Source organism: Molothrus aeneus, chromosome 10, assembly GCF_037042795.1.
Source record: "Molothrus aeneus isolate 106 chromosome 10, BPBGC_Maene_1.0, whole genome shotgun sequence".
Classification (NCBI taxonomy): domain Eukaryota; kingdom Metazoa; phylum Chordata; class Aves; order Passeriformes; family Icteridae; genus Molothrus; species Molothrus aeneus.
This window is the reverse complement of record NC_089655.1, coordinates 14823145-14849491: the sequence shown is the minus strand read 5'-3', so window position 1 is coordinate 14849491 and position 26347 is coordinate 14823145. Positions and strand designations below refer to the sequence as shown.

The 26347-nt window shown below is 48.8% G+C and overlaps 1 protein-coding gene across 1 annotated transcript; it reads right to left on the bottom strand.

The window, feature by feature from the left end:
* Positions 1-13463: 13463 nt before the first annotated feature.
* On the bottom strand, positions 13464-24793 carry CLDN1 (claudin 1). Its single transcript, XM_066556453.1, has 4 exons — positions 24510-24793; positions 16438-16602; positions 15888-15972; positions 13464-15403 (listed from the first exon to the last, which is right to left on the bottom strand). The coding sequence occupies exons 1-4, from the start codon at positions 24730-24732 to the stop codon at positions 15241-15243; spliced, it is 636 nt and encodes a 211-aa protein (XP_066412550.1). The 5' UTR covers positions 24733-24793; the 3' UTR covers positions 13464-15240.
* Positions 24794-26347: the final 1554 nt, after the last annotated feature.

Below are 26347 nucleotides of genomic sequence, written 5' to 3'. Positions count from 1 at the left end.
TCCTCTGGGGCTGCTCAGAGGAGCCAGGACCTGCTAAAACTCACCATCACGTTTTTTTCCCCCTAGCTCAAGTCCTTAAGGCTTGACCGCCCATGCCCGATTCCCAACCAGCCTTCTGAGATTCAACAATATTATCCCTGGGAGTTTGAAACTCAAATACATTAAAAAGTCACATGTCACAACCTAAATAACAAGCTTAGGGTTTCCAAGAGACAGCCTTTCACCAGCCCAGCCCAGCTGCCCAAGGTGTGTGTGCCTCTGGGTGATCACACCGGGTAGCATCTGGGTATTCGCCATCAGCACCAAACCTTTCTATTAAACCATTTTCTGGAGCTGCAATGGTTCATCATGGTCCTTTGTTTTAAATGGATGGAAGGAGTCATGGCAAGGGGGAGTGTTCCATCCTTCACCTCTTTACCCTTGTGCAGTGCCTGCACTGGAGAGGAGCATCCCTGTGTTCAGACATCCCGTCTCTCTGATTTTTTTTCCTGCCTCAAAAACCATCAGTTTCCAGTGGCAGAATATCCCCCTGCTTTTAGGCAAGACCTGTGCTGAGAGCTATTTCTTAGAGGGTGCCAGCTCTCAATTGCTCCACACTTCAGTCAGGAATGCCCTTCTTTCTTTCTTCTATGTTTTTTACCCTTTTTTTTTTCCAGGAATGTTGTAAGTATAATCACAGCTGAACAACAGTGGGAATAGAAGCCCTCAGATCTGAGGGCTGCCTACGTTACAGGTATGGTAATTCCAAACTGATCCTCCTTTGTGCTGATAACAGGGCTGGCTATTGTTTTCCTGAAGTCCACATGTCTGAAAACACTGCAGGCGTAGATAATTGCAGTGAGCATGTGCTTTTGAATCTGTTTCTAAAACACGCCTGGGATTTCAGCTTTTTAAAAATCATGACCCTGATTCTGCTTTTTTCAAACTCAAAAGCAAAAATTCCCTTGGCTCGAAATGAAGAAGGGTCTAGCTCTTAAATACAACTTACAAAGGGGAAAACGTGCCCCTCTTTTTCTTTTTTGTGATGAAAGAACAAAGACTGAAAGCTTTCAGCACTTCCCCAGCTTCTTTCTCGCCCCCACTCCCTTTAATTTTACTTCCATTTTTACGTGTAGAAAGTCAGATCTTATCTGAAGTGACAGGACAATTTGAAACTCTCCTGCTTTCATATTTTTCTCTGTTGATGATGCTCATTAGGTTAAGCTTTGTCTTTGGCTGTAACTGGTTTCTTTCAGCTTCTGGTTGGGCACGTGGCTCCCAAGGGCCACCCTTTCACCCTTTCATGTTGTGCCATTGGACAACTGAGACTAGAAACCTCATACAGCTAAAGAAAGAAAACAAGTTAGGGATAGCTGAATGAGCAGGATGTTCCCACAGGCTATTTTCTGGTGATAACCAAGGTACCTCTTGGTTTCTTTATTATCTAACAGGGTAACAGAGGTTTGGAGAGCATTTGCTTGGGCTATGAACTTTCATTTTACTGTTGTTGGATGTGAGCTATTGCTCGGCAGTTCCTCCATCATTGACACACCAGCAAAACACATGGCACACAATAGAAAACATGGGGAAAATCCTGAATAAATTGTTCTTCAATTAAATATTTTTAGGATAGGACACATGAAAGGAAAAAAGAACATTTGACCTAAGTACCTGTGTGCCTCTTCCCTATCTGCTCTTACACCCCAAATAATTTTGGCCGGGCCACGGTATAAGGTGCTCAGAGTTACATCAGTGTGGGGCTGGCTGAGCCAGGACAATAAGAAGTTGTAAACAAGCTGTTACTCAGGCCCAGTTCACCCTGGTGCAGCAGGGCTGCATGGCTGATGTTTGTGTCCCAGGTGCTTCAGCTCCTCCTGTGTCCCAGCTCAGAGGGATTATAATTACATCTCACCTTACCGATCTTTTTGGCTTGCCTGAATTGCTTCCACAGACCTGCTCGACTTGTTTGGCTGCTGCTTATTATTCAGCACAAGCCCCCACCCACTGCCCTTTCATGTATGTTCATGTTTGTGTCTAAAAGCCACAGAGGGACATTTTTTGAGAGGGAAGGTGGTGAGTGTTTGCTGCTGCCTGGACCCCCGACTCCCCAGAATCCTGGGGCCAGTCATGGGGCAGGGGTGAGTCCTGTGCTTGTCTCAGTGCCCAAAGCAAGGACAAAACAGTGGCTGGTTTTGTGAGAGTGACTCACTCCATTTCAAAATAGGGAAAATCTAATGAGGCGCTTCCTGAAACCTGAGTTTTGCTCCCACAAGGCACAGGACAAAACGCAAACCAGGATGCAGCAAGAAGCTAAGGTGAGGGTGTAAATACAGACTCCATTAGGGACAGATGGGTCCCTTCCTGCTCCCCCACTTACAGCTTCAGGGTGGGTATCACACAGGCAGATGCAGGTGGAAACAGCCTCTCCAGGTGAAACTTTGCTCTCTCCAATGATTCCAGGTCCCAACTTCACACTGGCTTCGACACTACCAGTGAGAATCCCTCACTGAACATGGGCTGCTTTTTCACTCTAGCCTTGATCCTACCTGTTGCAATTATGTGTAGAGGAACCTGATAATGGTTAAGAATGACACAGGAGATGTCAGACTGCTCTGATTCTGTGTGAAGAAATGGCTGCACAGCTCCATGAGCAGCAAGGAAATGGAGGGGGGTTCTTGCAGCAGGCATGTCACTGACTGCATTTTGACATTGCCCTTTAGAAAATGACCTCGGCATATGGCCACAGTTAAGCTTGCACTCAAATCCATAAATCCTAGAGTGACTCTTGATCAAGTGTCTGATTCACCTGACTCTGAAGTTACACCATGATTTAGAAGCTGCTCCTCAGTAAGGTCGAATGGGAGAGCTGGGCTGAGTCAGGCACCAAGACTGCTGATCCACTGGTCTCAGCTGGGAATGGGATGGGCTCCTTGCCTGTAGTTCCTCACTCAGGAGTGTCCTTGTACCCATCAGGATCCCAAGCTCTCACCAAGCTGTGCCAAGGTGTCCAAGAGCTGAGCTCCTTAAAGGGAGCAGCTCAGGCTGGACTCCCTGAAGAGCTGAGGTGCATTTCCCCATCCTCTGCCCTAGACAGGCTCAAAGCCAAAACCAGGGGCACCTTGAACAAAGGCAGCCTTGCTGGTGCTGACCTTTTGCACATCCATGTAAAAGAGGGAAGATTTAATTCATGTTCCTGCTCTGGTCAGTTTGGAGGCTGCACCTGTCCCCCCAAGGCAGTGCCCTAACCTTGAGGTGGTGGCTTCTCTGAGTGGCTCCTGTCCTCCACTCCAGCTGAGGAGTGTCTGGGTGTGAAAACACTCATCAGGGATTCAGGACAACCTCACATGCTCCTGGTGAGTCAACCACCACTCTGGACATCTGAGTGACTCAGTATCTGAACCCAAAGGCTGGGCTCCAGCGGGTGCCACCCCTCCATTCCTGCTCTTCATGCACTGCTGTTGGGCCAACACTGCTGCAGGGAATGGCTTCCTGGCTTCCATTTGTATGGCTGGACACAGGCAGAGAGGGGGAGAAGGGATCATTCAGGTTTCATTCTGAGACACTGCTGGCATTGGAGCAAGCCTGAGCATGACTGGAGTGAGGCAGTTGGGACAGCAAATTCCAAGGGAGGAGAAACTGCACCAGAACAAAGCAAGTTTGTTTGGGGACAGAAACACAAAGAAAAGTCCTCATTGTTGCAGCTCTAAGAGAGAGATTAAACTGTTTCTAAAGTTAGGTGACTGCTCCCTGCCCCTAAGCCATTCCTCATTTGTCACCCAAATTATGTTTAGACCTGGGGCAGCACCTACCTGTATTAAACAGAATTATTTGCATCCGAAAAGAGTTGTTAAAAAAGAAGTCTCGGGCAATGCAACTTATCTTGCTTATCTGACCTCCTCTGACATTATGGTGCTGTATCTGTGGCAGAGGCAGATGCAGGAAATCCTTCTCCACCTGGACACTGCTGCTGGTGCTCCCAGCTCAGCCTGGAGCTATGACCAGGCACCTACTCCCTGCTAAAGCTTCTGCTGACTTTAATGGAAAAGGGGAGAGCCTTTTTTGGTGACTCACAGCATTGGATATCATGTTGGGAAAAGAGCGGTTGAGATCAGTAAATTAGCTTGCTTTCATTTACAAGAGTGAGTGTTCTGTTGGATGGGAACAGGGAGGCAAAGGGTGGATTGTTTATCCAAAAGAAGAAAGGACTCAGTTTAAGTTTCGGTGGCTGCTGGAAGTCCAGAGTCAATAGCCGAGGATTGCCTCAGGGCACTTCCAGATCGGAAAATCTGATGGCATTTTCAAACAGTACAAGTCTGCAGAGATTGTGATCATTTCTGGATTAGAACTGATGTGAGCACCCAGTTGAAGCAGGGGTTCACCACTGGTTTTGTCAGAGGCTTTAGGATGTTTTATTGTAACTCAAGGTTTTCCTATTCAATCAGCTGCAGTCACAAGCTTCTGTGATCAGAATCAAGGGAGGCCCTTTCCCAGTGGGATCCAATCCATCCCTTCCTGCTCCAGCAAAAGGAAAGGTGAACATGTTACATCTTCAATCTGCTGCCTGCTTAATTCAATCTAGATAAAAGCTGGCTGTAGCTCGTTACTGTTTACTGAATGGTAGCTATGGACAAGCTCTGTTGGTTTGAATATGGATCTCAACCAGATGAGAAAAGGGATATGATGCCAAAGGTAGCTGTTCTAGCAGGATAAAAGGAAAACCTCTTCCCTTCCTGTGTTGTTAAAACAAACAAATGGACTTAACGTTTTCCCAGTGGGATCCCCACACAAAAATAACAGAAATTGCCCCACAAATGGCAGCAGTTCCAAGCTTTCATTACTTTTATGATACCACTAGAAGTCTTTTCCAAGCAGATGCTGGAATCATGTCTAAGGTTCTGGCACTGGCCTTTGCAAACAGTCCAGTGTGTGTGTGTGTGTGTGTGTGCCACCTACACACATGCATGCTTGCATAAACACACTTTTTCTCCTGCTGGTCCTAGTCAGAACAGATCCCCATTCTCCACTCTACTGAGCAGTTAAACTTGGCCCTGCTGGAAGGCTCCCTGTGCTGGGCTGGGCTATGTTACACTGACACACACACACACACACAACTTTTCCAAAAGACAGAATTACCCTGGGAGCCTAACTTCACCAGTCAGCTTAAAATTTGACTGCTCATCTGTAACAGAATCTCACTAGTTGGTTTTCACAAATGAACAAGAACAGCTACTGCTGCTTTTTTTAATTGCTTCCATCAAGCCTAATGGGATGTTGGAGCTGAATGAGGGTAAATATACAGAGGCGGGTGTGGGAATGTGTCCCAGGTTGCACCCACCACATTCTTCTGGTCTTCTCTGCAAGAAGATATCATCACTACAGTAACAATCCTGAGCCATCCCACAGGTTTTGGGACGGATGGAGCCCACATCCTCCCTTCCCCACCTGCCCCAGTCAACCAGAGATAAGTTGTGGGAAGCTGACTCTGCGCCCAGCCCGTTCCTCTGATCTGTGCATGCAGCTGCCTCCACAAACAGAATTAAAGCCACATGAGAAACATCCATCAGGAAAAAATAAATCTCTGACATGGAAGAGATTTCACTGCCAACGGGAGCCCCAAGGATCACGGGGATGCAGAGTTACTGGTGTTAGGAGCAGACCCATGCTTGTGGGGAGGGACATCTTCTGCCATCCTAGGCTGGGTGTTATGGCACATCCAGCAGCAAGTGCACTGGTGGTCTCCAGAAATATGTGCAGCCACATCTCCTGGGAAGAAAAACACTGCTACTGGCACTGGGCAGAAACAGGCTTTCATAGGAAATCGCCTCAATTGCTCCTGAGAGGAAAGCTATGACTCTGAGGAAATTTTCCATTTTTTATTAGCTGCACGGTAAGTTGTTTTGCAGTTGAATTCCATGGAAAGAAGGAAGAGTGAGTGTTTAGGTTTTATCAGCATTTTTTTTTCCTGAACTTCTATTAGTTCTGCAAAAAGATAAAACCTCAAATGTCCTGAAAGAATCTCTTGTGGGAAGTCATGGATGTTGTAATCACTCTTTTAGCTCCCATTTGTCCAATAGATGTGAATCAAAATTACCCATGTCACAGGGGAGTCCCAAACAAGCCTTTATCTAAATCTCATCATGGAAGAGATTAGCAGATCCACTGCTTTACTTGCACATCTCTGCTGTAGCAGGAAGGGAGCAGAGCTTGCCCTGAATTTAATGTGCCATCTGTTCTGTAAGAAATACTTAAGTGAACTAAACAGGGACAAGACTATGGTGAGTTCTGGGACCCTCTGTGCTGTACTTGTCTTATCATTTCCATAGGTGTGCCTTCTCTAAAATTAGTAGAAACAGCCAAGTTATGGCTCAGAAGGGAGTCCAGGTGCTGCAGGCTCAGGGACACTGAGCTCAACCCTGGCTCCTTCACTGGAGCTGTTACTGCACTCCAGTCATGCATGAACAAGTTGATTTAAGTGTATATATTTGGTTCTGTCCCACCCTTAATATGTTATGTATTTTTCCAAGCTCTGAGCTGTTTGTATGGCACCTGGCACAGCTTAGCTGACACCACTGCTCAGAGGGGCTGAGGGCTGACACCATTTATGTAACACTGAAATAATTTGGGTAGAAGTGCACCAATGGAAACCTCTGCAAGTTCGTGAGCCCCTTTTGCACAGCACAGATTTCATTACCCAGGTGAATAATAGGAGGAAAGGGAGGGCTAAGTTCTGAACACCAGGACATAGATAAGCAAGTTTGTCCATATTAGAAGAGGGTAAGCTGGCTTAGAATAGGTACTTTACAAAACTTTGAATCTCCTCCAAAGCTCTTGTATTTTTGGATCCAAGCAGATAAAGCAATGCAATCCTTCAAGTGTTCTTGGTGTTGACACACACTGCTGAGCTCTGTGTATGCCAAGATAAAGAGGCAGCCTCCAGTAGTCCATTATTCAGTGCTAGACAACTTGATTATGATGGAAACAAACTACTCTTTTGCAATATTGACATTGTGATCTATGGCAACAAGTTCTAAAAGGCCTGTCACATTTTGAACTACTGCTATGGCTGTAATTAATGTTTTTACCTTATTTCAAAACACCTGATATGTCTTCTTTGGGAAAAGGTTCATGCTGAGTGCAATTCTGTAAGAGCAATTTTCATCTGCTCTGAACTTTGGTCTTGACATCATCATCTTTCAAAGCTGGCCTGAGCCTGGCTCTGGGAACAAATTGTAAGGAAATTCCTATTAAAACATTGTCTTGCAGTGATAAGAGCTGCTCTGAATCAGGACTAATTCTTGCTTTCAGTAGAAATAGGTGTGTGCAAGGAAAATTTCATCATTCCTCTGCAACACAGGACTCCAGGCAGACTCTTACTTAATGTTCCAGTTTCTGAGGAATTCCATGGAAAGCCTGGGAGGTTTTCTGACCTGTCTTGCCCAAGGAGTCACTGGTGCCAGAAGTGTGGTCCTACCCCAACACTCTGCTTTTCTCCCTTGCCTCTGAGCTGCAGGGTCTCAGCCCAGTCCCTGCCTTCTGCTGGCCAGAGCACCCACTGGCAAACCCAGCAGAGAGCTCTGCACTCAGCTCAGTGTGAGTGAAGAGAGTCCAGAGATGGCAAAAAGAAAGACTCAAGAACACATGGCTGGCAAGGATGGAGCAAGAGAGACTTCTCCCTTTCCAGGGCAGCTTGAGGACTGAGTAGTCCAAGTTCAACCCAAGTCCAAAGGATCTGTAGGCACTTCACTTGGTTCCAAGCATTTAAGGGTTCAGGGCTATGGTTTGCCTGCTGCCCATCTGTAAGCAGAGTGAAGACACTGCCCTAAGTCACTTGGGTGCTCTGAGGATGATGAAGAATTTAGGTGTAAAGAGCCATGTAAGCCTTGTGGAGAGAAATACTTGCTCTGGAGTTAGCTTGAATTTCAAACAAGTGTTTCCTATATCTGCAGGGCTCAGTCTTGCAGTGTTACCCTGAAAGATGCAGCAGACAGCCTGGAGCAGTCCCATGAGCTCAAGCACTGCACAGGTATAAGCAATTACTGCTAACAAATCTACCAGGCAAAGAGAGAGGCGTGTTTGAGCCATGACAATGTTGTATCCCAAAGCAGGACCTGATCAGAGCAGTAATTATTTGCTATCTGTCTGTCTAGTATCACCCTGGCATCCCAGTCTGTGTGTTGAGATAATTTTTATTGTTTCTGCTATCACTGTTGGTACTGGCAACAATATTCTCACCTTCATTTCCTGGACTCAAAAAAAGCACCAGCTAGAGGAAAAGTCATAGATAGGGGGATGGAGCTATGTTTTCTGACTCTGCAGCCAGTGATTTGGGGCCAGTTCAAAAGCATTAGGGAGATCCTGCCTGGTCCTGTGCTGACACCTGAAGTGTAATTAACCTTGGCAGTAGTTCTTAAGGAAGAGTGAGTGTCACTGCAGCAGGTGCTGGGCTGTCACATCCTGGGTGACAGGAGGGTTCAGGGGGCTGCTCCCACCCAGGAAAGCCCCAACAGCTCCGCCCCAGCTGAGCTACTGCCTGTTATTTTCACGGGGATGGCCCAGCCCCAGCCTTGTGTGGAATTGTTTTCCATGTGGATGGAACACACCACAGCTCCAGTGTGAGTGAACACGGTAACATCAACACAGCCTTCTCCCCAAGCTAAACATATTACAGCATCAGCAAATTACAGGGCACTGTAAATTAGACTCCCTCTTGTGCAGACTCTGCTCGCTGGGCCAAGGCCACATCCCTCCCTGAAGGAAGGCAGCAGCCAAGGGTTTCATTACTCCTCATGTCCCCTGCTCTGTGCACAGGGCTGCCTGGGCATGGTCACATGGCTGCTCATGCTCCCAGAGCATCCATCCCACGCATACTTGCCAAAGGATGCTCTTGTCATGCTACAATATGACAGTGACCAGTAAATCTCAACAAAAGTGACTACCCGCAGGTCTGGGTCAGTTCTGAGGCATTTTTCATTTTTACTCATTGTGGGGGGAAAAGCACATGGGAAGGGATTGGCTTCCCCTTTCTGCCCCGAATTTCTGAGAACCTGAAGTCAGGAAAGGTTCAGAGAAGAATTCAGAGCACCTCTGTTGAAATCCTGGAGTCAGGTAAACAAGCAGACCTGGCTCTCTGACAGATGTGTTTTGGCCAATGTGTTTTTACCAGACCTTTTCTAGAGAACACAGTGTGGAGAAATGTTATTGTGGGTCTGGGAAAACAATAATTAAAAGGAACCGTTGAGCTCTTTTCCCTGAAAAAACAACAAATGCAGCCCACACTCTCCCATCCCCCTTAGTGCAGCTGGCAGCCTTGCTCGCAGCGCTGGCCCGGGGCTCCCAGCTCGGGCTGGTGGGACACAGCTCTGCCAGCCCCGGGCTCAGGCTGTGCCATGCACACCTCAGGGCAGCCACCCCTCCACAGGGAGCTGCACTGAACGACAAAAGCCGCGAAAGAGGAGCAGACACAGGTAAATGATTATTTACAGCTGCTGCTGAGGAGCGTTGCACAAGGGGAGGGTGGAGCGCGTTCCACCGCCCTTCCCCGGCTGTGGGCAGAAAAGCCGATCACCGCCGTGATGTTCCTACTCCCCCAAGACGGAGTTAATATTGTTTACCTTGTAATAAGAATGCTATTTCTTGCCTTTTTTTTTTCCCTTGGCTGAGCTTGTTTTCAGTCTCCCCGGCTGCTGTCCTGCTGGGGCAGCTGGCTCCGAGGGCAGCCAGGAGTGCTGGGCTGGGAACAGCAGCATCCCGTGCCTCCCACCTGCTGAACCTTGCTGGGTGGTTTGAAACTGAAAGTCAAAGCCCTTGGCTGCAGTGGGAGGTGAATCCCTGGCAGGGGAGAAAACTGGTGCAGCACTGAGCAGCTTTCACATAGCTGGGACTTTTCTAGGAGCTTAGGAAGTAAGAAAGCTTGGCACTAGCTAGTTCATGTTGTTCTTCCCTCACTTTCTTTTACTTTTCCATTAAAACCCACCTGCAAGCTATAGGACATTGGCAAAAGCTGTCTTTGTACCCCTCAGTCTTGAAGATCCTCTGCCCTGATGTGAAAATGAAGTTTTTTATGTCAGTCACGTCCTTTACCTTCCTGGACAAAAGGCAGGTGTGGAATTTTATGATGGGGTAGGTGAAGTACAAAAACACGATGGTAAGAATGCAAGCTTGTGCAATGTCCCAGAATGTGCCACCCAGCCTGGCTGTACCCGCCAGGAACAGCCTGGGATGGTCAGATGGACCTGCCTGGTGATGAAAACACTTTTCCAAACAGTCCTTCTCCTAGCAGGAGGGAAAACCTGTACAACTACAGTGAATCAGGACACAATGGAAGCGGAGCCATTCTAGAGCAAGGCAAAAATATGGGAAACTTGACATCAAAATTCATGTTTCTGACATGAAACCTGCTCCTGGGACTGGGTGATGAACCAGATTAGAGTTGAGGGCAGTTTCTGTGCCTGAAGGCAAACCCAGCAGATGTGTTATCCAGGTGGGTTGCCCAGGGCTTGGCCCCCAGCCCAGGCAGGACCCACCAGTTGAAGGCTCCTTTTGGCCCCTGTGGCAGCACAGCAGGAGCACCCACAGGCTCCATAACTCAAGGGGCTCCTGGTATCCACAGCAGGTCCCTACAGGAAATGTAGACCCTAGGAACACCAAGTCCCTGATGCAGTATGCTAGGAATCCAGGCAGGGCTTTTCTGGAAAAGCTGTAGGAGTTGGGATGTTTTCCAATCAAGCACATGAGGCTCAACAAAGGAGTGTTTTTCCCTTTCTGCTCAGTGATGCAGATGCCTGAGCACAGGACTTCAGGAGCTGCAGAAAGGGTCAAAAGCAATATGCTATAGAAGAACAAGCTCCTTGTCACAGGCTGGACTTCTAGAAGTAGGGAAACAGCTACAAGGCAAATTGAAGAAGCAGTGGGAGTGGAGGAATGAAGAGCATAATGAAGGGGGACAGGGAGGACACCCTTGCAATACTGTTTGTGTTGCAATCCAAAGGCCAGTTTGGAAAGCTCAGCTCAGCTGGATGCAAAGCCCTGGCTGAAACACGTGGCTGATGTGAGCCTGTGGCTCCTCTGCTCTGTGTGACACCAGCCATCTCCTTTGCCAGCTGGTGGCTGCTAAGGTGATGGGCAAACAACATTGTGGGTGAGTAATCCTGATGGGATACACACTAGCTGCCAGGCTTTGGCCACTTGTGAGGTGTGACATTGCAGGATTTATTGAAATGTCCCCACCCATTGCAGGGGCATGAACAAGGTGACAAGGAAAGGTCCCTTCCATTCCCTGTTCTGGGATTTGACTGCAGCACTGACACTGTGCAAAGAGCTGAGCTCAAAGTAACTTTGCAAGTAGACTTAGGTGTAAGACCCTGGAAGATGCTGCTACCATTGGCAGCTTTTAGCTGTCCTTTGTGAAAAGACTGAGACAATTTCACATCACTGTCACTTCACTGGCTGCCCCAAAGTTACTCCAAATGTCTCCATGCTCAGGACAAAGGCTCAGGCTCTGTCAGTCTGGTTACTCATCTAGATTGTAAATCTGCTTTTGAGCAGCTTCAGAAGGTTAGTGACATTTCTGGGCTTTTCTTTCGAGAAGAAGTCCTTCATTAACTTCTTTCCCTCAGTAATGCCATAATTTCTGCTTATGCCTTACATTAAAAAGATTCTGAGCTTGTATAAGTGTTTCACAAACAGCTGTCAACAGCTGTCACTAGGTCACATTGCTATTTCTGTGATCTTAATTGTCAGTTTTCAGTGCTTTAATACTCTTCAGCTATGTGTTCAGAGCAATACAGAAAACAAAGCCAAATTTATTACAAGAAGCTCATGTGCAAATCAGAAACTGAATCTGAAAAAGGCATTGGGCATGGATGATTTCTTAAAATTATTCAGTTGGAGAAGCCAAGAAATCCAACAGGCTGATGCTATTCCAAAAACATCTTGAGGTCTCTTACTCCTTCAAAATATCTAAGCAATATAAATGAGCATGTAATTCCTACTGACAGTGAAGTTCTCTGCATAGTGTACAGAATTCTGGCACTATGTGAATAATAAATATGATATGGAAGAAGGGCCAAAAAGCAGTCAAAGTTCCCATTGTCTGCAGACACAAATGCCATCATTTCATTGCAAGATGGCTTTAGCAGCAGGAATGTCAGTCATGTGCAAAGACTGAAATCCAGTGAGAAACTCCCCCAACTTTCAACCCATGCAACTCCTTTCCTATGCAAACTACAGCAGAGATGGCCAAAGGGTTGTAGGAAACATGGCCAAGTAGAATTGCATGATCATGGCAAAAAGAGAGAGGAAATGAAAGTTTGACTTTGAATTTTGTCCAGTTAAAATATAGCAAACAAACAAACAAGGTAGCCTCTGGCTCCTGCCTCTGTGCCAGCCTCACACACAGAGCTGCATCTCCTGCAGTGCTGCTGAGAAGTCCTAGTGACCATTTTAGAGGTGGATTTGCTTTCCTGTTTTCTTCTGCCCAGGAAACCTCAGAGTAGAAGTTGCAAGAGTCCTTGGAGAGGGAGAGAACATGAAAACATGGGAAAAAATTAATCTCAATGGAAATCCTTGACTAATTGACAGGTTGGAATAAGAATGACCATAGACCCCAAACTATGCCAGGCAACCAGCCTGCTCCAGGCACTGCAAGCTCACTCAGCCAGCCACATGCCTGGCTGTTTTGCTCTGCCAGCTTTACAAGGCCTAATTAGCTTTGTTCCTATTGTTTGTAATCACAAAAGCAAACAGCCCTTGGAGAGTGAGGGACTAGAGGCAGCTCCTTGACAGAGCTTAAGAAAATGTTTTAAATACAGTTTGCCCCTCATCACAAGTACTTAAAAATATGAAAGGGATGAACTCAAAACCCTGATGAAGAGAAAAAGGTTTCAAGGGCAGGTAGAAGCAGGGGGATAGAGCCTTGCTATCTTGGGGAGGTATCAGTGTAGGTTGTAAGACCCCATGCCCAACAGGAACCATTCTCTACCTGGCCTGCAAGAAAGGTTGTGCTGTCACAAAAGAAGCACAGTACACTCCCTGAAGGACCTTAAAGTGAGATGAAGGAGTCACACATGGATCAGCAGAACTCTCCCTGCTCTGAAGGCAGAGCACCTCTCCTGGGAACACCTTGGCTCTGTGTCCCATCCCTTCCCCATTCCTGCAGCTCCCACTCCCCTGCCAGGGACAGTCTGCCTTCCCCCTGCCCCTTCCTGCTCCACACCCAGGGTGCAGCCTGCCTTGCCGAGGAGCAGAGCAGACCTTCTGGTTCCTGGGCTGCAATCGGAGCAATTACTGGGTGAGTTTCTGCCAGAGGCCACAACTGCCTGACTCACTGCAGAAGATCTGTCCCCACCTAAGTCTGCTGTAGATACACACAGCTAAACAAGCTCCATCCTGGCAGGCAGGCTCCCAAAAGCCCAAGTCCCACTTTTCACTTCCATGTGCACTGTTCCAAGTTCTGCTCAAAAACAAGAAATGAAGTAATAGTCTGATTTTCCTTAAAAAAGTCCATTTATTGAAATTGTTTAAACACTTTGTACAAGTTCCCAGTACAAGCATCTGCTCCCTGGCTCAGGGTTAATGCAAATACAAAAGCACAGACTTCAGCAGCTCTTTAATGTGACCTGAGCTGCCACCTCCCAAGACAAGAGGTCTCCCAAGGCAGCTGCTGTGCACAGGCAATTCCCCATGGAGAAGGGGAAGCCACATGGCCCAGCTCCAAGTACAGGCCAACAGCAACTCAAGCCTGAAGCAAATGCTCTGGTTGGTTTCTTTTAGTAACTTTATGCTGCAGGAGTCAGGTACAGAGGTACAAGGCTTGTACAGACCACCAACGTGGTACACAGCTCAGCCAGAGGCTCTCCCTGTCTACGGAAGGAAATCAGGAGATCTGATGCCTCTGAACATATACACAATTATAAAGCCTGGTCAGAAGCACCAGTTTCCTTCTGGAGCTTTGGAGAAGTGGCACCATCCCTCTAGGAATCACAAGACTTAACTCCCAGTGTCAGCCAACACCAAGTGACTGAGTGGGTGTTTCAGGGGAAGGGGTGGGAACCTTTGATGAACAGCATTATTATTTTTTTAGACATGATTTAATATGCAAGAATGGCTATCTCTTTAAAATGGTTGTTTCTTCTTCTTTGGTGAACCTGGATTACAAGCAAATGCCATAACCTTTGGGTCAGTTTTCTTGGAATTTGCCTTCATATCATCACTGGAAGTGTTTACAAGAAATAGACAGGATGGAATGGCAGTGTGTGAGGTATCCTTGGGGAAACATCAGGGAGTGGCAGTGCATTCAGTTTGGTTTAACACAGCTAGCTGCATCAGGCAAACAGAGATTGGGAAACTAAGCCCAAATGAGAAAGCCTAGAGGAAAAGGAGAGTGTGAAAGGTGACCTGTAACACACACAGGGATAAAGCTTCAAGCTCAGCTGCCGGGGTGGGAACATGGAGAAACAATCACTGGCAGCACTCAGTGTCTAAGGAACAGCCACAGCCTCACCATAGACACACAGTGAAAACAGAAGGCAATCCTTTTCCTTGAGCTCTTCCCTGGCACCAGGGAAACCTGCAGATGCTTTGGGAGTCTGGTAACTTCTGTGGTCTCTACCTTACACTGCATCTTCCATTAGCCAACAGCATGTGCACGGACAGTGTGGATTTCCACTTAAGCCACAGCAATTTGTTTCTGACCCTTTGTCTGCATGGAAAGGAGGGTGCTGAAGATGATGCCAATAAGACCGTACAAGAGCATTTTACATCTCCAAACATTCTTACATGTAAAGCCTTTTCCCCAAAATTATGTTTCCCCTTAAGCTATTGGTTTCATCATTCTGTATATAATATATGTTCCTTTAATTTCTACACACACCACACTGGGCTCTAACTTAATGGGATATGGGACTGAATTGTTACCATCTATTTAAAAAAAATAAAAACAACCAACTAAAAAAAGCACCAACATCTGTCTATAAAAACAGTATCATTTTCCCTTTTACTCCCAAATACTAAACTTAACCCAAGCTTGGAGGTTTCATCTTTCCAGTGGCAAAACCTATGAATCTAGGCTAGCCTTCCTCCACGGGCTGGGAGAGAAAGGAGAAGTTATGTCCAGTAGCAAAGAGGATTACAAAAATATACACATTTTTGGGAGAAGAGGAAGGCAGAACCTAGAGCCTGGACTCTGCTCAAGACAGTGGCATTGTAGTGTCCTCTCCAAAATGCTTTCACTACCAGTGCTGGTGGCTCCTCTTCTTTGTTTCATTATACATAATCCTTCCCTGTGGAGGAGGCATTTTTTGGGTAGCCTCGGGTGGGGGGATATGAAGTTTCTCTCCGTGGACAGGAGCAGCAGAGGAAGGATCCCCCCAGTATGGCCAGAGATGAAGCTGCCCAGCCAATAAAGAGAGCTGACCCAAACTCAAATCTGGAGAAGAAAGAAGGGAGAAAGTGAGAATCACTGTAATCCCAAGGTATTACTTGCAGTTATACATTCACACATAGCAGGAGGAAGCAGAAACTGGGATGGATGTGGTTTCCTATAAGGCAGCAGCTTGGTGCAGTCAGGCTTTGTTGACCCTCAAAGCTAAGTGTTGGGTTTCTCCAGTATTTTGGGTCACCCTCAACAGCTGCAGGCCAAGCACTGTGCAAACCAGCCCTTTAGCACCTAGTGGGGGAAAAATCACAGAAGTCCAGCTGTGAGGTCTCTGGCAGTGATGTTACCTTAAAGCCAAGACCTAAGAGCCACATGGAGAATGAGATCTGGTCCCAGCTCTTTCTGTACAGCCTGAAGGCAGCCCAGCTAGTTCAGAAAATTCCTTTCTTTGTTTTGAGTGACTGCTACCCAAACCTAAGCCCTGTGAGTACTTGTCATGCTAAACTATAGTGTGTTACACCAAATGGGTCAGTACCTGGTGTTGACAGGGGTGAAAGGGTCATAGAAGGCCCGAGCCACTCTGTTGCCATACCACGAGGTGGCCACCAGCGCTGCCAGACCTGCACACAAACAGAACATCATGTCATGGCTTAAGAAAAAAACAATCAGCAAAATCACTGCAAAAATAAGGATGCAGCAGAATCAGCATCTGGAGTAAAGCTGAGCTGCTGCTACCCTGGAAGTTCTGAGCTGTTCCATTTAGTGCTGGTTGGGAGAGAAGAACAGATTTGAGGCTTCCCACAGTTACACTGCAGCAAAGGCAGGACTGCTCTGCTGACAGCCTTTTCTCACCGAAGCAGGGTCAAACTCAGCTCTGCCAACAGATATGGACAGCATGAAGTCCATATGGAGGTTGTAATGCCAGTACCAAAGTGCCTCAGGTAGCCTGAACCCAAGTCCTCTAAGGAGTTGCCAGACCAAAATACTCTTGGAGCAACACATCAAGCCCTCCCACATCCTGCACAGGATATATGCCACCTAGGAAACAGCACATTCAACACTCAACACATCTGTATGTTACCAACCTGAAATGATGAAGATCACCCCACCGAAGACAGCCATCCTCATCTTCTTCACCTGGTCATCTTCCATGCACTTCATGCATTTCATGCCTGTCACAGCAACAAACATTCCAACGAGCCCCAGGAGTATTGAAGCCACCATCAAAGCCCTTGTGGCCTGCAGACTGCCTGGAAGACAACAGGATTTGAGTTACCCACAAAGTAAACTCAAGATACAAATCAAAATTCAAATTACTGGACTCAATAATCTTCTATCTAAATATTCCTGCTCCCTAATACACAGGATACAGCCAAGCAAGACATGCCTTCTCAGCTTTAGTCTCAAGGTTGCCATGCATCAGGATCAGAGGGCTCTCTGCCTCTTCTAAAATGCAAGGCAAACAAGGGCATGCAGCGGCCTTTTGCAGGAAATGACCTGGGAATTGCCCTCAGACATCTTTTGTTCCTTGATCATTTGAATCCCAATTGGAAGGGCATATCTGTTTATCAAAAGAAGTATTCAGATTTAGGTTCTACCTTGACAAAGTACTTAAGCACATGTTTTAATATGAATAGTGACATACATATGAATAGTGCCACAGCAGACAGCAAGGCCATTTACTGCTCCACACTTCCAAAACCTGTCTTTTATACAAATAACTCAGTGCTGATTCAGATGTTTTTTGTGCTACATTCTCAGTTTGAGTCCCAGAGGGTACAAAAATACAATGGCAAAAGAAATAGGACTTTCCCAGACAATTGAAAAATACCTTGTTTTCTTTTCTACATAAAATATTTAACCTAATTGGCTCAAAGATGCTTAAATGCTTTAAGAGCTTCTTGTGCTTTTGAAGAGTTGGAACATGGGGTGATGCCTCTCATAGTGAGTTCTCAGCAGACAGACTTGATGTACCTCGGGATTTGGTTTTTAAATGGAGTCATCTGAAGGCATGAAGACACACTAATCCTGTGAATGGGAGCTACTGAACTTAGATTTTCTTGATACTAAAGAAAAGTAGTAATGTAAATCAAGTCATTACTAAAAAAACCCCTCAGGTGACAAAACACCTGACTAGCAGTGAAATAAGAGCCTGAGCTTCATTGTCTGGCAAATCAAGTTTGTTTGAACAGAATGAATTTTCATACACAGGCCTGTAAAGCCCTGAGAACAAACAGGGCTAGTTAATAAAATGAATAAGCTCCAAGGAGCATGCTGTTCCCAAGGCACAGGTGTCCCCTGACACAGAATCTCAGATCTGAAGCTCACCCCTCAAAACACCCTGACTGCATCCTGGTAGAGCTCTGCACAGCATTTCAGGCTTGAACTGCAAGATTTAAGCCTTCAAGAGAGCACCTGCACACTCAGTCAGGGCTGGCATGGTGAGCCCATCTGAGTCCCTGCCCCAACAATGGGCTCTGTGGCCCAGTCTGAAACTCAGAGCTCAGACCTGGCCAGGAGGAGAGCAAAGCCCCACAGCCATCCTCTGCAGCTTCTTTACTACACTTGGTCCCACAGAGCTGCTGGTGCAGAAAACTCCTGTGACCCATACCAACGCCAGACTCTAACTCTGCTCTAAAACAGATCTGGATCTGCCCCTTTACACACAACCTAATTGTTCTGTAAACACATTATGAAACCAGTTACAAACAACACAACAAAAAGACCATCGGAGGAACAGGAAGGAACACACTTTCATGAGTGTTGGCTTTCTTGGGAAAAATTCCTCAATCAGCTTGGCTAATATCATCTCTCACTTCCTTCAAAGGGGAAGGTGACACACCTCTGCACCACCCATGTGTTAATCTAAGCCCATCTGCTGCATGTACAGAAACCCATTAACAAAGCCAGTTGTCACTTTAGCATAAATCACCACTGCACTATCCAAACTCGTTTTTAATTGATTTATCTCCAGTGTCAGAGATTACACTCCAAAAGTAATTTCTACCTTACAAAAGCGATGCCAGCGTTCAGAAAGGCTTCAGCTGACAGGCAACCAATTCAGCTGCCATACATTTAAGGCTAAATTGTGCCCCACAGCAGAAGCTCTGGAGAGGCCTATGGCTGAGTACCAGTTTGTACTAGGCATGGGAAACCCTATGTTCTGCAGAGGTACCAAACCTGTTTTATCAAGACTACAAGAAGTTTGGCTCAGTCTTGCTGCAGAAGAAATTACTTTATAGGAGAGGGTTTTGGAAGAGTTCTTTCATGAGGCTCAAAATAGGCAATGCTATCTCTAAAAACTAGAAAAACAGTCATAAGGGTGGAAAAAAACATTTCACCTTCACACACAGTGCCAAGGGACCAACACAGGAAAATGCTGGAAAATGTTTCTATGACCTCTAAAAATCCAACTATGAAACACACCAAAATCTCAATATGTATAAGTATTAACTGGATGCATGCCACGACAGCTTTGCAGAAGCAGCTGAACAAAATACAGCATTGTGAGCATTCCCCAGGGCTGCCCACTCTCAGCAGATGCTGCTGGGACAACTCCTGGTGCCCTCGCCCCCTCCTCATGCATGGCTCACAAAGGGACAGAAACATGGAGGAAACTTGCAGTGGGACAGCAGAACAGGTTCTGCCCTTGCAGAACATTCTGTTCCTTTGTCCCAAGAAGCTGAAATGTGACATGGCTGTGTTAGCCAACCATCCTCCACCTGCCCTGTGCTCCCAGCACAGCCTGGGAGGCAGGGCTTTTGTCCTCCAATCACTTTTGCAATGTGTGCAGTGCACTGGCCACAGTTAATCATCATACAAGCTACCAGTTAGTAACTACACATTAACAGACACGCTGTCAATGGAAGCTGCACATCCAGGGGCTGAGAAAGCTACTTTAATAATAGTTCTGTTGTTCACACGGGCTTTTCCAGATGCTTTAAAAATCCAAAATTATACAAGTACAATATTGTCTCAACCTGCTAAACAGGACAGGCTGCTGACAGCAAGTAGAAGTAATCCACTGCAATTTAACTTTACAACTTCTACCATATTAGAGGGAAAACAGGATTTCCCCCACACTCCTTGCTGCTGCAACTGTCTCACCAACAGGAACAGGAAAACCCAGGCAGTCTTGGGAGCCCTTGGGGAAAAAACAGTCCTATACAAGGTGAGACAAAGTGGCCTGGCACCAAACAAGAGCTGTCAGATGGCAACAGTATTTTGTCAATACAAACCAGTATTCACTCTGAAGCCAAGCCTTTTGATTGCTGGTTAGCAATGAGAGACATGGTCTGAAAACCCTGTAGCAACAAAGCAGCAAGAACTGAAAAACAGAGGCTTAAAATGCCTCATGACAATTAATAACAAATGTGCATTCTACAGGGCATAAATAAACCCCAAAGTCCACAAACATGCAGCTGCAGCTCACACCTGTTTCACAGAATAAACCCCACATCTTTTAAAAAAATACTAACAAACCATTCAGAATTAGTGTTAGTGGTTTTGGACACAAACAACCTTATTCAGTTTATCTGAGGCCTAAGTAATATGCTTTCCTTCCCACAACTATCATTAACTGAGACAGAAGTAATTGCTGGTAACTGCTTAGTTATATAAAAAAATACTTCAGCACTTCACCTGCAGATGTTTGAAGGTTTTCTCTATCATCCCATTTCCTTATTCAATCTGTTTATGTCATTTATATTACAGAAAAGCTGTTGGAAAAGTGCCATAGGATTTTTGTAATGCCTGTTTGTAAGGCAAAATTGCTGTAATGGCTTTGTGTGCAGATTCTCTGATATGGATGCTCATCAACTGCCTTAATTTAAAATAAGGACTTTTCCTTCCCTTCCCATGGGCCTTCATCCAACTAACTGATGACAAAATACAGGTGAAACAGATGCTTTGCAGTTCCCTCTAGTCCTTATGAGGGAAGTTCCCCAGGAGTTACAAGCAGCCCTGCAGTACAGGAAGCATGTTCCACTGCCCACCTGCGAGAGAAGCCAGCAGCCTTCAAAGCCTTTCCACTGGGATTCCATGAAAGCTGGATTCCCTGGAAGGAGCGAGAGCTGAGATCCTGCAGGTCTGCCCTGCCAGCATGTGAAAGTTACTTTTGGTTAGTAGACAGGGGACTGAAGATCTGAGCAAGCTTCAGAGGTGGCCAGCAAACATCCCTCTCACACTTTGAAGTTTTTCTCAAAAACTGCTAATAGCTTGGAGGCTTTCAACCCCCTTACCAGACCCTGCAAAGGCCCACCTTGCATACCCAGCAGCAGACTCCAGTCTGGACACTTTCAAAGCACCTTCCCTACAAGTCTAAATGACCATACCGAGGTATCCAGGCAGGACAGGGACTCTGGGTCCTGTTTTTTTGTTTTTTTTTTTTTTTTTTACAAAATGGGAAGGTTAGGAACTCCCTACTGGCATGTCCAGTGCACAAGAGGCGAGTTCAGTAGGTAACAGTGGCCTTGTACTCTGCATATTTGAAAGCAAGTAAGGTTCGATGCCCTCCTACCCTCACTGACAAATAAAGATTGGTAAGACAAGCATGATACCACCACTTCCAGATTCCTGGTCAGAGGAGACCTGGGCAGCCTGTTTTCCCACAAAGCCTGGAAGTTCCCTCACCAAGAGATTTAGTAACACATAGTAACTACCAGCTACTAAAAGCTGCTTAGAAACTGCCTGTAGAGCAATAAAGCCAGTCTATTGCGACAGACTCCATCCATCCCCTCCTGCAGACACACCAGGGCCCTGCACAGGAACAGCCTCGGTGGCATTCCAAGTAACCCTCTACCTTCTCAAAGCCGGCACAAATGAGACTGTTTTATCACTTAATCACATTTTTTCATCAGGAAGGAACAAGGATTGAGAAACACAGTAGCAAATTAACCCTTAACCCACAGGAAAGCACAGATACCAGCAGGTTCTACCTGCTTAATCAAGATCTAAAGATGGAGAATTGGACACATGTCCCTCATGCTTTGTCTGTCCCTGGGCCACCATCCCAACTCCCCTACCACCAGAACTGAGCAGCAGTAACCTGAGCATGAACCGTTCCTTCCCCCCACCCATTCTCTTCCCCAGCTCCTGGAACAGGCTCAGCCAGGGTGGTAAAGGTGTAGGAGGGAAGATTTCACATTTCAGCCATGTTGCTTGACCCAGAGGGCATTCAAAACCTTGTTTATTTTCTGGGCTAGGGCACAAAGGCTCATTGTGGATGTACTAGGTTTGGTGATGAAGTGATAGATGAGTCTCAGCTTGTCTCAAACACAGAACCTCTCCCAGCAAAATCAAACAGGTCGATGAGTATCTTCAACTAAAACAGCCTAGACAGGATCCAGAACAACATCTGTCCTGAACAGGAGAATGTGGTTAGGTGGGGCTGGAAACTTTCAGAGACAGGTACCAGGAGCCCTACTCCTTCGTGTCTGGGACCGTCCCCCTGAGACCCCGAGGAGCACAAAGCTGGGCTAAGCTCCATGGACCATGCTGGAGGGCCACAAGAACAATGCTGAGGCTGTGCAACAAAGCCTTGTTGCAAGGTTGGCATTTGTTGCCTCTATGTCTGCGTGTGGCCACGCACTGCTTTTCACGTAAGCCAGCAAAACGCAGCCTTTCTGTCGCCTGAATAGGAGCAGTGACATAAGCCCTCAGCTGAACACAGCTGCGGGAGAAGTGCCAGCACGGGTGCACTCCAGCAGCGTGCCCACACGGGAGGCTGGAGGCCCCTCGGCTGGCTAATGGTGCTCATCAGCTTGTGCCAACCCCATCTCTGCCTTGCAGCCGAACACCGACACATCCACAGGAATAGCAACACCTGCCAGATGTTCCAAAACTTGCTGGCAAAGCCTTCCAGCATTCCCACAAACACGAGTTACTGCAGGTGCAAGAAGGTTCAGTCCTTTCTACAGGGACAAAGTAATTACAGACCTGAGCCTCTCCCATCAGTGCATGTGGCTCTGACATGTGGCTCAGAGCACCTGGGGCAGATGAAGCCCCGGCAGGAAAGCACGGCCAGGCAGAAGTTCTGCCCACACAGCTGTGCCACCTTCACCAGGACACAGATGAATGCAGTAAGGGAGCTCTCCACGGCACCTGTCCCGGGGTGTGGCTGTTGAGGGGGGGGGTTGGTTTTGGTTTTTGTTTTGGCACCTCCACTCAAACCAGAGCTGCTGGTCCCAACCCAGGCCTATGTGACTGCAAGACCTTGAAGGGACACCAGGAGGGAAAACTAAAGATAAGGTGTATGTCCCTAGGCATGATCTGCCTAAAAGCGGGAAAGGCACAGCCTAAGCAAGCTGAGGGAGCACAAGAACGAGGAGCCCTTTTGCCAGCCCTCACTGATTTTCCCCGTGAAGATAACACACCCTATGATCTCCCTGTTATTTGAGAATTCTCAGGCACACCGTCCCGCAGAGCTCGGCGAGAACATACAAGGTCGCCACAAGCTCAGCCTCGGTCCCTGTCACTCCCTCCCCTGGAAGAGAAGGGCTCGCATTGTTGGCCGGACACAGGTGAGGGGAGCAGCTAGTTTCGGTGCTCGGCCATGAATGGCCAGGTCAGGAGGGCCTGGGGCAGGTTTTGGGGAGCCTGTTCAAGGCGGGTTCCATTTACAGCACAATGGGCTGCACACAGCCCCCGAGGCAAGGTTACCTTTCGCAAGCCATCCAGGGGGGTGGATGGAGATTCCTCAGCCACTGCTGGCATCTTCGCCCCCCACCCCCAGTGAGAGATAAGAGGATTGAGGCTGAGCTGACACATAATTAGCACCCCGAGCAGTCCGGACTGCGCGCCCAGCCCTGCCCCGATCAGCACAGCCCCGCACCCTGCGAGTGCCGAGTGGGTGCGAAGCGCTCCCGATGGGCGCGACCCGCACCTCCTGCGGGGCTTTGGGGCAGGGAACAGCCGGGAGAGACAGACGTGGGCTGGCCGCGAAGGTGGCTCCGGCTTCACCGCGTGACACACGGGAAGGGCTGGTGGCAATCGGACTCGGGGACACTCCCCGCCGACATCGGTTTACGTGAAACTGCCTGCTCATTCTTTTGGGAAAGAGAAGGTGACCAAAGTGGCAATTATTATTTTATTAATTAGGGAGGGATGAGGGTGTTCCAGGACTCGCGATGAGACAAGGGATATTGAGAAAGTACATTTAACCCCTTTCGGTCTCAGCCTAAGTTATCTGCCCCAGCGCTCTAGAAACAGCCCTCTCTGAGGCTCCAGCTCGGCTTGAGCACCCGAATGACCCACAGGGGGCCAGGCTGATACCCCCATGCCCCCCCAGCCGGCCAGGCTGCAGCTCCTGCCTGCACACCATGGCTTCACCATCCCAGGACAAGATAAGAGATCCAAATATTATCTTGGCATACTGGCCTGCCTAAAAGCTCCAGGCAGTGCTACCTGGGCAGGAGGCCAGCTCACCTGCCAGCCCTCAGCTTAAAAGCCCCGCGGGAGCAGCAGCGACTTTCTCAGAGAACAAAAGACCAAAACAGCCAAAGGCAAACGGGACCCGTGCTCCAAGAGCCCACTCCGGCCACGCTGCTGAGCGCTGCTGCCCAGCGAAGGCAGCCCAGTCTCTGGGCTGGACCTCCACGGCCAAAAGCTCTTGTTCGCAAACACGGCGCTTTCCGGAACGCACGTACAGAATCTCACCCTTCCTCCCCCCGGGGCATTTTTGGGGGGACGGGCAGCGGGCAGGGGGATGCGGGGCAGCTCCCGCTCCTGCCCGAGCACTGCCCCTGGAGCGCCCCCGCTCCTCTCCCGGGGAGCCCCAAGAGGCACACATCCGACCTCCGACAGGATGAGGAGTCATGAAAGAGATGGGGGACCTGCACCTTCAACCCTGAAGGGACAGGCTGAGTAAATTCATCGGGACAGAGACCGTGGGACCCGACAGCAGCGGCATCCCGTACGCGACAGGCACCCGGGCGGGCGCGAGGGATGACGACGGAGATGGGACATTGGACGTGCAATAGGACTGGCAAACTCAGTCCAAATAGTTCAGCCTAAACTTCGACGCGACCGACACCGGGTAATGACCCTGCGGGACTGGTCCCCTCCGCCCCGACCGAAGCCAGAGGCGCCGAGGCGGAGGGGACAGCCTCGACGGGACGGACACTTCGACACTTTCAGCACCTTCCCAGCCCCAGCTTACCTTCCAGCTTGAGCAGCGAGTCGTACACCTTGCACTGGATCTGCCCCGTGCTCTGCATGGCGCACGACATCCACAGCCCCTCGTAGAGCGCCTGGGCCGTGACGATGTTGTCCCCCGCGTAGGATGCCATCTTCCACTGGGGCATGGCGGTGCTGATGATGATGCCGATCCAGCCGAGGAAGGCCATGACGAAGCCCAGGAGCTGCAGCCCTCCGCTGGCCATGTCTGCGGGCTGAGGGGACGGACAGACGGAGGGCGCGCGCCGCTCTGCCCCGCGCGCTGCGCTGCTGCTCTGCCGCCCGCGCGCCGCCCCGCGCGCCTCTTGAACCCGCGCCCAGCGCGCCCCCTGCCGGCCGCGCCCCGGCCCCGCCCCGCCCCGCGGGGGCCGCGCAGCCCCGGGCGCGGCCGGGAGTGACCCTCCCTCAGGGCCCGTGACCCTCCCTCAGCGCTGACTGACTCCCCGCACCGCACCGCACCGGGCGCGGCCGGGAGTGACCCTCCCTCAGGGCCCGTGACCCCCCGCATCGCCCTGCACCGCACCGCCTCGCACCGCTCCGTGGGGGCCGCGCAGCCCCGGGTGCGGCCGGGAGTGACCCCTCCCTCAGGGGAGTGACCCTTCCCTCAGCGCCGGTGACCCCCCCCTGCACCGCACTGCCCCGCACCGCACCGCGCTGCCCCTCCCTACGGAGGAATGATCCCTTCTGTCCCCCACAGGGCGGCTGCCTTGGCACCCCTGGCTGTTTTGGCACCTCGAAAGGGTGCCCTAGTTGTGCCCTCGTCTGCCCCCTCCTCGAGCTGGGGGTGCTTTCCTTGGGGCTGGCAGCCCGCCGCTGTCCTTCAGCCGCTGGAGCTGTAAACTTGGCTCTCCGGGTCTCCCTCCCGGAGCCAGCACAGCGGGCAGGGGAGTGGGGACAGGGCTGTGCCAGTTCCACCTGTCCTGTGTGTGTGACCCCGTCCCAGCCCCGCTCAGTGCCGCCAGGCAAGGCAGGGGACATTTCCCCCGGCAGATTCGCTGCCTGGCTCCTGGACACGCAGCACGCGTGGGATAACCAGCCACAGAGGAGGCAGTAGAGCGGCCATGGGAATCATGAGCACTCTGATTTTGAAGGGCTTTCAGAGAGGCAGCTGTGCAAACACTCATCATCCACGAACAAATCCAAACTTTTGAACCTACCATTTTAATAAGGACGGTGCACCTCTGCATTACTGGGAGAAATTTCTCTTCAGTGAATTGCTAAGGTTTATTGAACCAGGAGATTACAGACCAGGAAGGAGTGTCCTGTGTCTTGGATGTGTGTTTGTCCAGTTACTCTAGTTTCCCTTTCTCCTGCACGAATATTTGAATATTGACGCATCATAGCAGGCAAAGTGAGGAAATGATGTCTCCTTCAGAGGGCACAGCATGGGCTGGGTGGTGCTGCCCGCCCTCACCGCAGGCTGGACAGAGGGGTCCTTCAGCCTGGACCTGCTGTAATCCCAAACTCTGAGATAAGCAGGTGATAATTCCTGATAAAGGTCCTGCTGGAGGTAGGGATGGGGTTGCATTGTTTTGACACCGTGTTTTGCTGCATTCTGATGACTTAGGAGATTTTGCTGGAGCTGCTTCCTGAGATTTGCAAACAGACAAACAAACAGACTCGTGATTACCTGACCAGTCCTGTGCAATGCCAGGGGGGTCAAAGGGGAGAAAAGCCACTGCAATCTTGCTCCACCGGCCAGAGACAAAGCAGAGCTGGTTTGCTCTCAAAACACTCGTGGCTGCGGGTCTCCAGTGTCCAGGCAGCAGTGCTGGTGTGATGAAATCCACCCCAGTTGCCTGGTAGCAAACTTTTCCAGTT